This window comes from Hyperoodon ampullatus (genome assembly GCF_949752795.1).
Source record: "Hyperoodon ampullatus genome assembly, chromosome: 4".
Lineage (NCBI taxonomy): Eukaryota > Metazoa > Chordata > Mammalia > Artiodactyla > Ziphiidae > Hyperoodon > Hyperoodon ampullatus.
This window is the reverse complement of record NC_136917.1, coordinates 36285880-36297956: the sequence shown is the minus strand read 5'-3', so window position 1 is coordinate 36297956 and position 12077 is coordinate 36285880. Positions and strand designations below refer to the sequence as shown.

The window sequence follows — 12077 nt, the reverse complement described above, 5'->3', positions numbered from 1 at the left end:
GGAAACAGCGGCAGAGGCCACTTGGAACAGAATCCTGCTTGTGCTTCCTAGGATGTTCCATACCAGCGGGTGCCTGGGAGGACCTGGAGGGCAGGAGGGGCTTCCAGAGCTGACTCGGGGGCATCTGCCTCATTTGCATCATTTTACAGGAAAGCATATTGATTCATTGGGTGATTTTAAAGCAAGGGATACCTCCAAGCATACCGGTGCCCAGTGGCATCTCCGCGACACCAGTCCTTCATCCTTTTTTCCTCCTGGTCCCCTCCCTGTGGTTGGCTGAGCTTTGAGTGCGCCTGTACTAGGAGGTTAAAGGTAGGTTTGTTATCCGAAAACTGGGTTCACGTCTTGGGGGGTGTCAAGCAAATAGACACAACTAAGTCGAAGATGGGGAGAAGGAAGGATGTATTACTTGAGGTTGTTAGGGTGGACCCCGATCCAACAAGACTGGTGTCCTTACAAGAGGAAAAAACATTCTTTCATAAGAGGAAATTCGGACACGAGCCTGTGTTACCTGAAAACTGGGTTCATCTCTTGGTGGGTGTCAAGCCAATAGACACAACCAAGCCAAAGATGGGGAGGGGAGAAGGAAGGATTTATTATGACTTGCAGCAAGTAAGGGGAACACCGGGGACCTTTCCCAAAGCAGTGTCTCCCCAAACAGCAAAACTGGGGAAGTTTTAAGCTCAGGGTACGTGCATATTCATGAAGGGGCTTGAACAGAGGAGGCTTCAGCATAGAATTGGGGCAGAGGTCCACAGAGTCCAAGCTTTAGTTGATTGAAGTCAAGAGGGTCAGCATCATTCCACCCTCCACCTGGGTGGGGGCCTTAGTTACCAAAGAACTCAAAGATATATTTATTATTATGTCTATCCCTTGAGGAGGAACTAGGACTCTGCTTTATCACTGCACTACTGTCTGACTGCCTTTTCTCTGTTCCTGCATTCCTTTGTTTGCTTTAGATCATTAATTACCGAGACCTGTTCAAGGGCAAGCATTGCTGCCAGGCTTAGCTCACAAAATGGCTTAGGCCAAAATGGCTTCTCTTATGTCAAGAGAGCCATTCCTGGTTCTCTTTCTCCGGGGACCCCCTAACTTATCTGCTTACAGGTTTCCAGGGAGGAATCCTCAAGTATTAGGACACTTTACTATAACTTGTCCGCAAAGGGCAGGCAGCCAAACAGTAGGACAAAGATTAATTTGCTAAAAGTATTTCTGTGGACGGAGTCTCAGGTCCAAGCTGGCATAAGCCCAGAGGGCATTGGGCTCCAGGGCAGGTGGAGCCCTCCAGCCTCCACACCCTATACCCTGCCACGCCCCTGCCTCCTGCTGTGTGACCTTGCTGTCAGCTTAACCTCTCTGAGCCAATCTGGGCGGTTGGTACTAGGGTAAAAAAACAGAGGACTCAGAGGCCCATTTGTGAGGATGAAATAAAAGAGCTGATGAGAAGAGCTTTTGTAAATGATTAAGCAGTCAGGTCAGGGGACTGTGGCATCCACATGCAGTTTCGGGTGTCTTTATCCCGCAGAGAGACAGAAGCCAGGTTAGGAGAAGCGTGCCACTGGGGCAGTGCTGGCATCGGGCCGCTTGAGGATGAATCAGAGGCCCCAGGCTGGTGGAGGAGGCCAGATTCTCACCTCGTTCCTTCTTGCTCCCCAGGACTGAGACTCCCACTGTCCTGAGCAGGCCTGGAATGGGTAATGGTGTGAAGGAAGGCGTGGTGCGTTTGCGTGAGGATGCCGAGCCCATCCTGCCCGCTCATGTGTCTTCAAAGGCAAGTACCCTGGCCCCCCCATTGGGCATTCTCACCCAGTCCCTCTTCTGTACTCGCACCCCATTACAAAGCACCCCCTAAGACGCTGAGGGCGAGGCCGGGGGCGTGGGGGGCGATGCAGGCCGCCTCCTATTCCGTTTTTATGGCCCCATTTGTGCTGTGGATCCTGCTGCTCTACCACTTGGCAAGAAGCCAAAACCTCGCCCAAATTTGGCTGGGATGTTGAAGGTGTCCTTGAGCCCCTTTTCTCACTCAGATTTGCCAACGCAGAAGAATTAGCCCAAGGTGGGGTGGGCTGCAGGGGAACTCCTCACTCCAGGGAGGAGTTTACCCTCAGCTCTGAAATTCATCTCCGATTACGCCCTTCAACTGAAGACAAAAGCCTTATTCCCTCATAAAGAAATTGGATCAAGGACTTCCCTGGTGGCATGGTGGTGAAGACTCCGTGCGCTCCCAATGCAGGGGACCCAGGTTTGATCCCTATTCAGGGAACTAGGTCCCACATGCATGCTGCAACTAAGAGTTCACATGCCACAACTCAGGAGCCCATGTGCTGCAACTAAGGAGCCCGTGAGCTGCACCTGCAGGAGCCTACCCGCTGCAACTAAGACCCGGCGTGACCAAATAAATAAATATTTAAGAAAAAGAAAAAAGAAAAGAAATTGGATCAGCCCTGTGCTTGTTCACCATAGAAGCTAGTAGAAGTTCTCTCAGCTGAACCTAGAACATGGACTAACCCACCTTCACTGCCAGGCTGGCTCAGGCACCCGCAGGCAGTTCTCAAAGTCCATGGACTCAAAGCCTGAAGCAGCATCATCCTCTGGCCCTCCTGACCTTTCCCCAAATTCCAAGTCTCCCTGTGGAACGCCAGGCGGGCAGGAGGACTGATTCTTGGGGCCACCGTCACCATGCTGGGGGCAGGGGGTGCAAGCCCCAGAGCAGGCACCCATCCCTCACAGTTCAGTGAACTTCGCGGCAGAGCGTGAGGGAGACATGGCTTTCCCTCCACTGGCCCAATGGGTCCCGCCAAGCGGACATGCCCAGCAAAGGCCCCCGTGCCTGGCGTGCACTGGGACACACACAGCGCCGGTTTTCCTCTGCGCTGGCTGCCACAACCCACGTCAGTCTTGGCCTGCTTGGCCAGCCCAGTGCAGGGAGCTCACTCTGCAAAGTCCCATTTCTTTGGTTAAGGAGCCAGGCATCTTCTCGTGATGTTCACCGCTGGTGTGGATCCCATCTGTGGATCACCTGTTTCCTCACCATCGGGCTGCCTGCCTCCTTTTTCATTTGCAGGATCTCTCCATATGATGGGTATGGAGACTTTGACCATTCAGTGATGCCTATGCCAACCAAGCTCTTTAAAGAATAAGCCAGCTGTGGTCATTTAAGAGTCAGTTGGGGGGCGCTTCCCTGGTGGCGCAGTGGTTAAGAATCCGCCTGCCGGAGCAGGGGACACGGGTTTGAGCCCTGGGCCAGGAAGATCTCACATGCCGCAGATCAACTAAGCCTGTGTGCCACAACTACTGAGCCCACATACCTAGAGCCCATGCTCTGCAACAAGAGAAGCCACCGCAGTGAGAAGCCCATGCACTGCAATGAAGAGTAGCCCCTGCTCACTGCAACGAGAGAAAACCCATGTGCAACAACGAAGACCCAACACAACCAAAAAAATAAAATTAAAAAAAAAAAAAGGGTCAGTGGAGACTTCCCCGGTGGCGCAGTGGTTAAGAATCTGCCTGCCAATGCAGGGGACACAGGTTTGAGCCCTGGTCCAGGAAGATCCCACATGCTGCAGAGCAACTAAGCCCGTGCTCCACAACTACTGAGCCCACGTGCCACAGCTACTGAAGCCTGCGCGCTCTAGGGCCCGTGCTCCGCAACAAGAGAAGCCACCACAGTGAGAAGCACACGCACCACAATGAAAAGTAGACCCCACTGTCATCAACTAGAGAAAGCCTGCGCACAGCAGTGAAGACCCAACTCAGCCATAAATAAATAAATAAATAAATAAATAAATAAGCTACGTGCTGCCCCGATGCCTCTTTTAAAAAAAAAAAAAAAAGTCTGGGAGCGTCTGCCGAAGGCAGCAGCAGCCTCCTCCACTAAGCATGTGAAATGGACTCACAGCATGTCCCTGGAGCACCATATTGAGAGCTAAGGTTTAAGGATGTGTGTTCCCCATGTGCAGAGCTGGCTTTGTGATTGTAAGCGCCACAGGTTGCACAGGAAGTAACCCGGTGAAGGAGATGGACACATCGGCTCCACTTCTGGTGCCCACAGAGCACGTGGACTCCCCATAGGGCATTCCCTGTGCTCACGGTGGCTCGAGGTCAGCTGTCACCACATTGATTCACAGAGAGGAAACTGAGGCACAGGGCCTTGGAGCTGGTGCCAGGAACACCACTGAGCCTTCTGGCATCAGATGTCCACAACCCTTAAAGCCAGTGGGACCAAAGGACAAGAACCTTGCTGTGTGATCCAGAAAAGGCAGGGGTCCCCAGTGACAGGCCTCTGTGAAGCAAGAAGATGGAACCCCATGGTGAAGCTCGGCCTCAGAAACAGGGGAAAACACTGCTGCGGGACTCTGTTCTTTTAGGGAGAGGTCAGCTGGGCTGGTGAAGGGAGCGCCGGGCCCAGACTCAGGCCAGGAGTGTGGACAGACCCAGCCCTTCCCCCTGAGCCAGCCGCTGAGCTGAGCAAACTTGGGGCGTAGCCCTGGACTCCACCATGCCCACTCGGACCCAGGCTACCAGTTGTACCCCCAGATGCCCCTTCATCCCGCCCCTCTCGCAGCCTCCCCTGGTCCCATCCTCTGCCATCTCCATCCTGGGTTTCACAGGAGCTGCCTCTTCTCTGGTTCCACTTAAAATAGCCTGTTCACCTTCCACACTTCTCCATTTCTCTTTAGGCAAAGACCAGCCTCCTTGTCAGGCGTCTACACTCTGTGGGGTCCAGCCCCACCCACCTTTCGTCTCTTCTGTCTTCCCTGTGCCTGTCCCTTTCCCTGTGTCAGCCACCCTGCCCTCCTTGTGGTCCCCCAGGGCCCCCCACTCCTTCTCACTGGGGCCTCTGAGTGTTGCGTTCCTCCCCCTCTAAGAGTGTCACACACGCGCGCACGCACACACACACACACACACACACACACAAGCCCTGCAGTTAGGTGTACCTCATCCTTCAACCTTGGTCCCTTACCCCTCACCCCGCATTCTCCTGGAGCCCCGAGCCCCCTCCTCATAGCCCCTCCCAGGTTGGTGATTCTTCACACATTTGTCTGAAGAGTTAGTTCATGTCTGGCTCCCCCCGTGGACTGGCAGCCCCGTGAGGGGAGTGGTGAAGGCCTGTACATGCCCCTACCCCGCTCCATGTGTCTCCAGGCCCCTGAGGGCACCTGGTCCGAGCGGACTTCACAGATTCCTGGGGTCACTGAGCCACCTGCTCCGCACCAGCCTTGCACGCTGCAGAGTGAGGACATGTGGGGCATGTCCAGAAGAGCACTTCCAGAAAGTTCAGTGGCTGAGTCAGCAGCGGGGATGGAGACTCCAACCCGATGAGCAGGCGGCTTCCTGTGTGACAACTCAGGGCTCCCTAGGCCTCTAGGGAAGGAGGGCTGTTGGAGCCGGGGCTTGGGGAGCCGCAGGAAGACTTGGGAAAGCACTGGCTCTGAGGCTGGCCACGGGGGTGCACAGTGCTGGTCAGCCACATCTGTCACCATCGCCCTTGCCTTGGCTGGATGAAGAGCCACAGATGCCAGCCAGCCCCTGAAGTCCTGTTAGAAAGTTGTGGAAAGGAGACACACTGAACAGTCAGGGTCTGCTTGCCTCATATGCCCCACCCACTCCCCAGACCACCAGGAACCTTCACCCTGAAACACTGCAACGGGAGAATCCCTCACACACAGGTGGTGGGTGGAACCAAGGCTTGAAAGTAGGACAGGTCAGGGGTGACGCTTATGTTTGGAGTTTGTCCCGTCGTAGGCCGTCTCCGAGAACTTGGAACCTCACGGGACAGCCCAGCCAGGGCATGACCTCTCATGTGGTTGGTCCCTGTGGCCTAGGAGGTTTTCACTGTGTCCCACCAGGCTTTGTGGCTGCTGGACCCACCATGGCTCAGCCTGTGCCCAGCATGCTCAGGGCCTAGCAGGGCTGTGTCACTCTGGCCACTGTGTGTCTGTCAGCCCTGGACCAGGGGGAGAAGGAAGACGCTCAGGAAACTTTCCCGAGCAGAACAGACGCCTCCTCTCCCTCTCTGATGACAGACCGCGTGTTCGTGTGTTTTCTTGCAGAGTGATCACAGGCAAGTTCTTAACTCCCTCCTGTCAGGGGCCCTGGCTGGCGCTCTTGCCAAAACGGCGGTAGCTCCCCTGGACCGAACCAAAATAATCTTCCAAGGTAAACGCTGCCTGTCCATCTATCCCATGTGATAGAGAAGCTGCCAAGCAATCCTCCTCCTCCTCCATGGCCCCCCAGGCTGCTCTGCAAAGTGGTTTTTAAAACGCCTCTGTAGATTCCACTTAGAAAGTCTGTTAGTGTTTAGGACTGATGTCACAAAGTACGACAAACCAGGCAGCTTAGAACAACAGGAATTTATTCTCCCACTTTCTGGAGGCCAGAAGTCCCAATTCAAGGTGTCTCTAGGATTGGTTCCTGCTGGGGCCCTGAGGGTGGACCTTTCCTTGCCTCTTCCAGCTTCTGGTGGCTCCAGGCATCCTTGGCTTGTGGCCGCTTCCCCCCAGTCTCTGCCTTCCCCTCTGTGTCTGGGTCCTCTCCTCTTATAAGGACCCATGTCACTGGATTAGGGCCCACCCTCCTCTAGTATGACCTCAGTTTAATTATATCTGCAAAGACTGTTTCCAGTTAAGGTCGTGTTCACAGGCGCGGGGGGTGAGGACATGGATATATCTCTGGGGAGGACACAGTTCAAGAATCCATCTCCCTCCCTTCTTAGGGTTGAGCAGGCACAGGGTCCCCTGAAGATGAGGACTTTCTGTCCTGCAGATGGTGGCCAGTGCCTGAGGGGTGCTGGGAAGGGGGACAGTCACAATCTGAGACCCCCACCCCTCAGCTGTTTGGGAGGAGCGGACTGCTGGGCCTCAGTTTCCTCATCCATATAACAGGAGCCTTGATATCAACCTCCTCCCTGAGGAGGAGGGGGTGGAGGAGTGAGCTGACGTGGGAAAGGACGGGCCTGCAGCTGAGCACACGTCCCTTCCCCACCACCACAGACACACACACACACACACACACACACACACACACACGCAGCTGTGTTGTTCCTGGAACAGATGCTCAGCGTAGCGCCCTACAGGGAGCTCGGGTGTAACTCCGAAGGCAGGTGGTGTGCATACGTCCATGCAGACGGGAGCTCAAGGCTATCCTGGGAACACAGCCGATGCTCGGGAAACGGGGGATGGGGGGGTGAGCCAGGCCGCCCAGGAGAGCGGGAGAGTGGGCACTAGGGTTGCCTGGGCCAGGCCGTGGAGAAGAGAGGGCAGGCTGCAGATGTCAGACACCCCCGTGGCCTTGTCCTGCAGGAGCCAGAGCCCCTTGGCTGACCCCCGCATGGCTGGTGGCTGGGATGCCTCCCCCAAAGGGGTCTGGCAGAACTGGGGTCCAGCAGGGGTGGGGACTGCTGGGTGTCAACCCCGGAGGGGTGCGTCCTCCCACAGGCCCCTACAGAGATCCTCACTGTCCTGGGGGTCAGGCGGCAGCTGGGCTCCCCTTCCTGGGGAGAAGCCGGTGTGCAGAGGGGCCTGGACGTGGGCCGGGGGCGGTAAGGAGGCTCCTGGGAGGAGGCTGACTCTGCTGCGGAGGCCCCCACCTCAGCCCTTGTAGGGGTCGGGGCGGGGGGGGTGGGCATTCCCAGGGGAGGCTCTCACTCCCCGTGCTCAGACCAGACCCTTGCGGAGCGGGTCATGCAGACTGGCGGGAGGGTCCCATCCTTCATATCTCACACTCTCTGTTGTGTTTTGTTTTGTTTTTTTCCAGTGTCCTCAAAAAGATTTTCTGCCAAGGTGAGCCACTAGGTCAGGAGCCCCGGCTCTAGGACCTTCACCTCCGCCCTGCTGGGCTGGCAGTGGCAGAGGAGGAGGGTGGTAGAGGTTGGGGAAACGTTTTTCAAGGTGCTTTTTCCCATTGGTTCTCCCCCACCCCCGCCCCAGGCCAGCTCCAGGGCCCCCGGGTGACCAAGGCCTCCCCTGCCAGGCACCAGGGCCAAGGCCTCCCGTCTGCACCCTGAGCTCTGCCTGGACACAGCCCACCCTGGGAATTGACGGGAGACCCCCCTATCCTTGGGGTAGCGGTGAGGGGACTTGACAGTCTAAACTCACAGTTGTCATATTTGATTTATTTTTAAACACGGAGCAGGTGTTACCTTCCTAATAAAGGAAAAGAAGAATATTTTTAAAAGCTAGACTACCAGACGCCAACAAAACACCCTCTGTGGGGCTCTGAGCCTGCTTTGCAAGCCTGGTTCCCCCTGGCTCGCTTTCCAGTTCCCAGGGCCGGAGGACGGGGGCTGGGCGTGCTGGGGTCCTAGCGCAGAGCCCAGAGAATGCGGGGGAGGGGGACGATGGCTCCCCCCAGGCGCAGGGCTGGGCCACGTAAGGTGGGCAGGGAGGTCTAGCGCTCTGCCAGCAAAGACACTGCTCAGGCGGAGGTGGAGGGCACTGACGTTGCCCCTTTCCCCTGCCCTCCCCCCCCAGGAGGCCTTCCGGGTCCTCTACTTCACCTACCTCAACGAAGGCTTCCTCAGCCTGTGGCGCGGAAACTCGGCCACCATGGTGCGCGTGGTGCCCTACGCTGCCATCCAGTTCAGCGCGCACGAGGAGTACAAGCGCCTACTGGGCAGCTACTACGGCTTCCGCGGAGAGTGAGCCCTCCCTCCCGCCCCCCCCCCAAAAAAAACCCCTCTCAGCGCGATTACATCACCCTGTTCTCCTGTCTTCCACCTGCTCACCGTTTCAGAACTTCTCTTGTTTATCCGGTCTCCCCTCAGAACCTAAGTCCCAGGACGGCCACTGATCCTACCTGTGCCCCAGAGCGGGTAGGGAAGGTGCTCGTTGCTCATTCATTCGTACGAGGAGGGGGAAAGGCAAGGCAGCCAGGGGAACTTCAAAATGGCATCCACCCAGAGACTCTCCCCCGCGCTGCCCGCTTCAACTTGGCTGGCTTCCTTGCAGCCGGTGCCCGTTCCTCCATCCCTCCCGCCCCCCAGACCTGTGGGCACCCGGGGCGTTGGTCTCTGACCTTCCCCGCGACCCTCTTTCAGAGCCCTGCCCCCTTGGCCCCGCCTCCTCGCTGGTGCACTGGCTGGAACGACGGCCGCTTCGCTGACCTACCCCCTGGACCTGGTCAGGGCACGGATGGCCGTGACCCCAAAGGAAATGTGAGTCCAAACACGCACGGCGACGTTTTCACCAGCAGCGGGGGCTCTGTGTCTAGTGGGGTCCCCGGGTGGGCTCCCTCCATTGGGCCCCTGGGGTTTGGGTCTGGGCCTCCACATCCAGCTGCAGACAGAGCTGGGCTGAGGCTCTGCTACCTCCCCCTCCCCCGGCACCGCAGGGCGGGCCAGGTGTGCGGCTCCACAGCTGTTCCAGAAAGGCCGTAATTGGGTCTCTTAGCTTGGGGATCAGTTTCTGCTTCCATCCAACCCGAAGTGTTCATGTGGAGTCAGACACAGCCAAGCGCTGAGCACGGCAGCGTGATCCCAGTGGCGAAGGTGGCTATGGCCTTGGGCATGCACGGCCCCCTCGAATGCCAGAACTTCTGTGAGGTTCTGTTGGTCAGCATCCAGGCCTGTCCCCGCTGACGTGGGAGGAGGCGAGAATTAGTGAATTGAGGCCTCCCCCGCACCCCCCCCCCGCACCCCGCTCTGTCCTGCAGGTATAGCAACATCTTTCACGTCTTCATCCGCATCTCCCGAGAAGAGGGGCTGAAGACCCTCTACCACGGATTCATTCCCACCGTGCTGGGGGTCATTCCCTACGCCGGCCTGAGCTTCTTCACCTACGAGACACTCAAGAGCCTGCACAGAGGTCAGGAGTGTGGAGCCAGGGCAGCACCTCCGCGGGTCACACAGAGCTGGAGGCGGGTGGAGGCAGAGGAGCACTTAGACTCCCCTGGGAGGGGCAGGCCGGGGGCCCAGGGTCTGGATCAGAAGACACATATCAGGCCAGCCCCGGGGAAGCTGGACTCCTGACCTTTAATGCCTCATTTTGAGAGCAACCTTGTGAAGTCCAGAGTGTCACCCAGAGGGCTGGAGGTCCCTGGTGCGCACACACGCCTACGGGTAAAACCTAGACGGAGGGGAAGTGCCCTCGTGTGTTTTGGTAATTTTGAGAAACTAGAAAAGTACAAAGAACATTGTAACCCCACCCATACCTGCCACCCCCACCCCCACCCCCGCCCGTCCGATCAGTCATTAACAAACTGCCTTATTTGCTCCAGGATGTTTTTTGTTAAAGGAAAACGGTCCAGGTAAAGCTGAGATCCCTTGTCCAGAACCCCCAGCCCCACTCCCCTGAGCCTCCTTATTAGGGGTGGGGCCCCACCCCTCACCTCCATTGGAAACCCTCTACCTGCGCTTTTGTGTAGGGGGAACAAGCCTTGTGCTGTTTCCTGGTTATGGGAAGCGAGTGAGCAGTCACCTCCTGCACTTCCGGGTAGTGCAGCTCTGACCCATCCTTTTAGCAGTGGATGTGGGGGGTCCCCCGTTGGGGCGCCGTGAGGCCATTTGTGGGTTTTCTGTGATCAGCTGACATCAAGAGCTCCTCTCCTTGTGTGGGTGTGAGACCCCATTTTTTTGGTTTTACTCTCCACCCTCTGCTCTCCCAGTGACTGCTCTTGCCCTGGCGCCCTGCCCCCTTCTCACCCCTAGTGCTGCTGAGTGAATAGGGCGTCTCCCTGTTTTTAATTCCTAGTTTCCAATTTGCAACACATTTTTAAAGAACCCCTGTGATCCCTTGCTGCCCTTTCCTCCCTCCAGCCCACCCGCCCTCACAGCACCCAGGGGAGGGCACCTGTCCGGCAGGCTGGGCCGTGGAGAGGGTTCCAGACCTGAGTGATGTTTTCCTTTTTTTTTTTTCCCCAGTTTTTTTTTTTAACATCTTTATTGGAGTATAATTGCTTTACAATGGTGTGTTAGTTTCTGCTGTATAACAACGTGAATCAGTTATACATACACACATCCCCATATCCCCTCCCTCTTGCGTCTCCCTCCCACCCTCCCTATCCCACCCCTCTAGGTGGACACACAGCACCGAGCTGATCTCCCTGTGCTATGCGGCTGCTTCCCACTGAGTGATGTTTTCTTTCTTTACTAGAGTGACTGGGTGTGAGCTCGTTCTTGGTCTTAGGACTTGGTTATATGATTCTTTGTGCTTTTCTGTCTTGTAAAAATCTTTTCTCTCTCAGATTTGAGTAAAAACGAGGGACCAGTAGGTGAGGAAGTAGGGAAGCTATGGCCCGGGTGGGAAGGCCCAGGAGAGCCGGTCAGGCCCTGAAATGCAGCTGTGGCACTGCCGGCGCATGGGGGCGCGGGGCGCGGGGTGCACGGGTGGGTGCCCGTGTGCGCCCCCTCCCATCGCCCTCACAGCCCCTCCCCCGCCTCCCCCTGCAGAGTACAGCGGCCGCCCGCAGCCCTACCCCTTTGAGCGCATGATCTTCGGGGCCTGCGCGGGCCTCATCGGGCAGTCGGCCTCCTACCCGCTGGACGTGGTGCGGCGGCGCATGCAGACGGCCGGCGTCACGGGCCACCAGCGCACGTCCATCGCGCGCACCATGCACACCATCGTGCGGGAGGAGGGCGTGGTGCGCGGCCTCTACAAAGGCCTGAGCATGAACTGGCTCAAGGGTCCCATCGCTGTGGGCATCAGCTTCACCACCTTTGACCTCATGCAGATCCTGCTGCGGCACCTGCAGAGCTAGGGGCCAGTGGGGTCGGCTGCTCTCAAGCTTCAGTTCGCGGTGGACCGCTGACCCCTTCTGTTTCTGAGCCCAGCGAGCAAGGGTGCGCTGGGTTCCACCCAGGAGGTGCGTGGATGCGCCTTGTGGAACAAGCTGGGGGGCCTGGGCTCAGTGCGCACAGGTCTGAGGGGAAAGCCAGTGGCCCTCGAAGTGCATTGTTGGGACGGGGCGGGGGGGGCGCGGAGCTCCCGTGCTCTCCTCTGCCCGACTCAGCAGGGCCGGGGCCGCCCCGGGAGGTATTACCATGAACGCCCTGAGTGACGAGGGGCCAGCACTGCTTCCTGGTGTGCTCTGTGTCCTTGGACAGGCCCCTGGTTCTAGTGACCTGGTCCCCCCTGGGCTCA

The 12077-nt window shown here is 57.4% G+C and overlaps 1 protein-coding gene across 1 annotated transcript; it reads left to right on the top strand.

Moving 5' to 3' along the window:
• Positions 1 to 1690: 1690 nt before the first annotated feature.
• Positions 1691 to 11694, top strand: SLC25A42 (solute carrier family 25 member 42; the record flags this gene model as incomplete). Its single annotated transcript, XM_079701669.1, has 7 exons — positions 1691 to 1771; positions 6054 to 6159; positions 7756 to 7781; positions 8472 to 8638; positions 9038 to 9154; positions 9652 to 9803; positions 11387 to 11694. The coding sequence occupies 7 exons, from the start codon at positions 1691 to 1693 to the stop codon at positions 11692 to 11694; spliced, it is 957 nt and encodes a 318-aa protein (XP_079557795.1).
• Between the last annotated feature and the right edge of the window lie 383 nt (positions 11695 to 12077).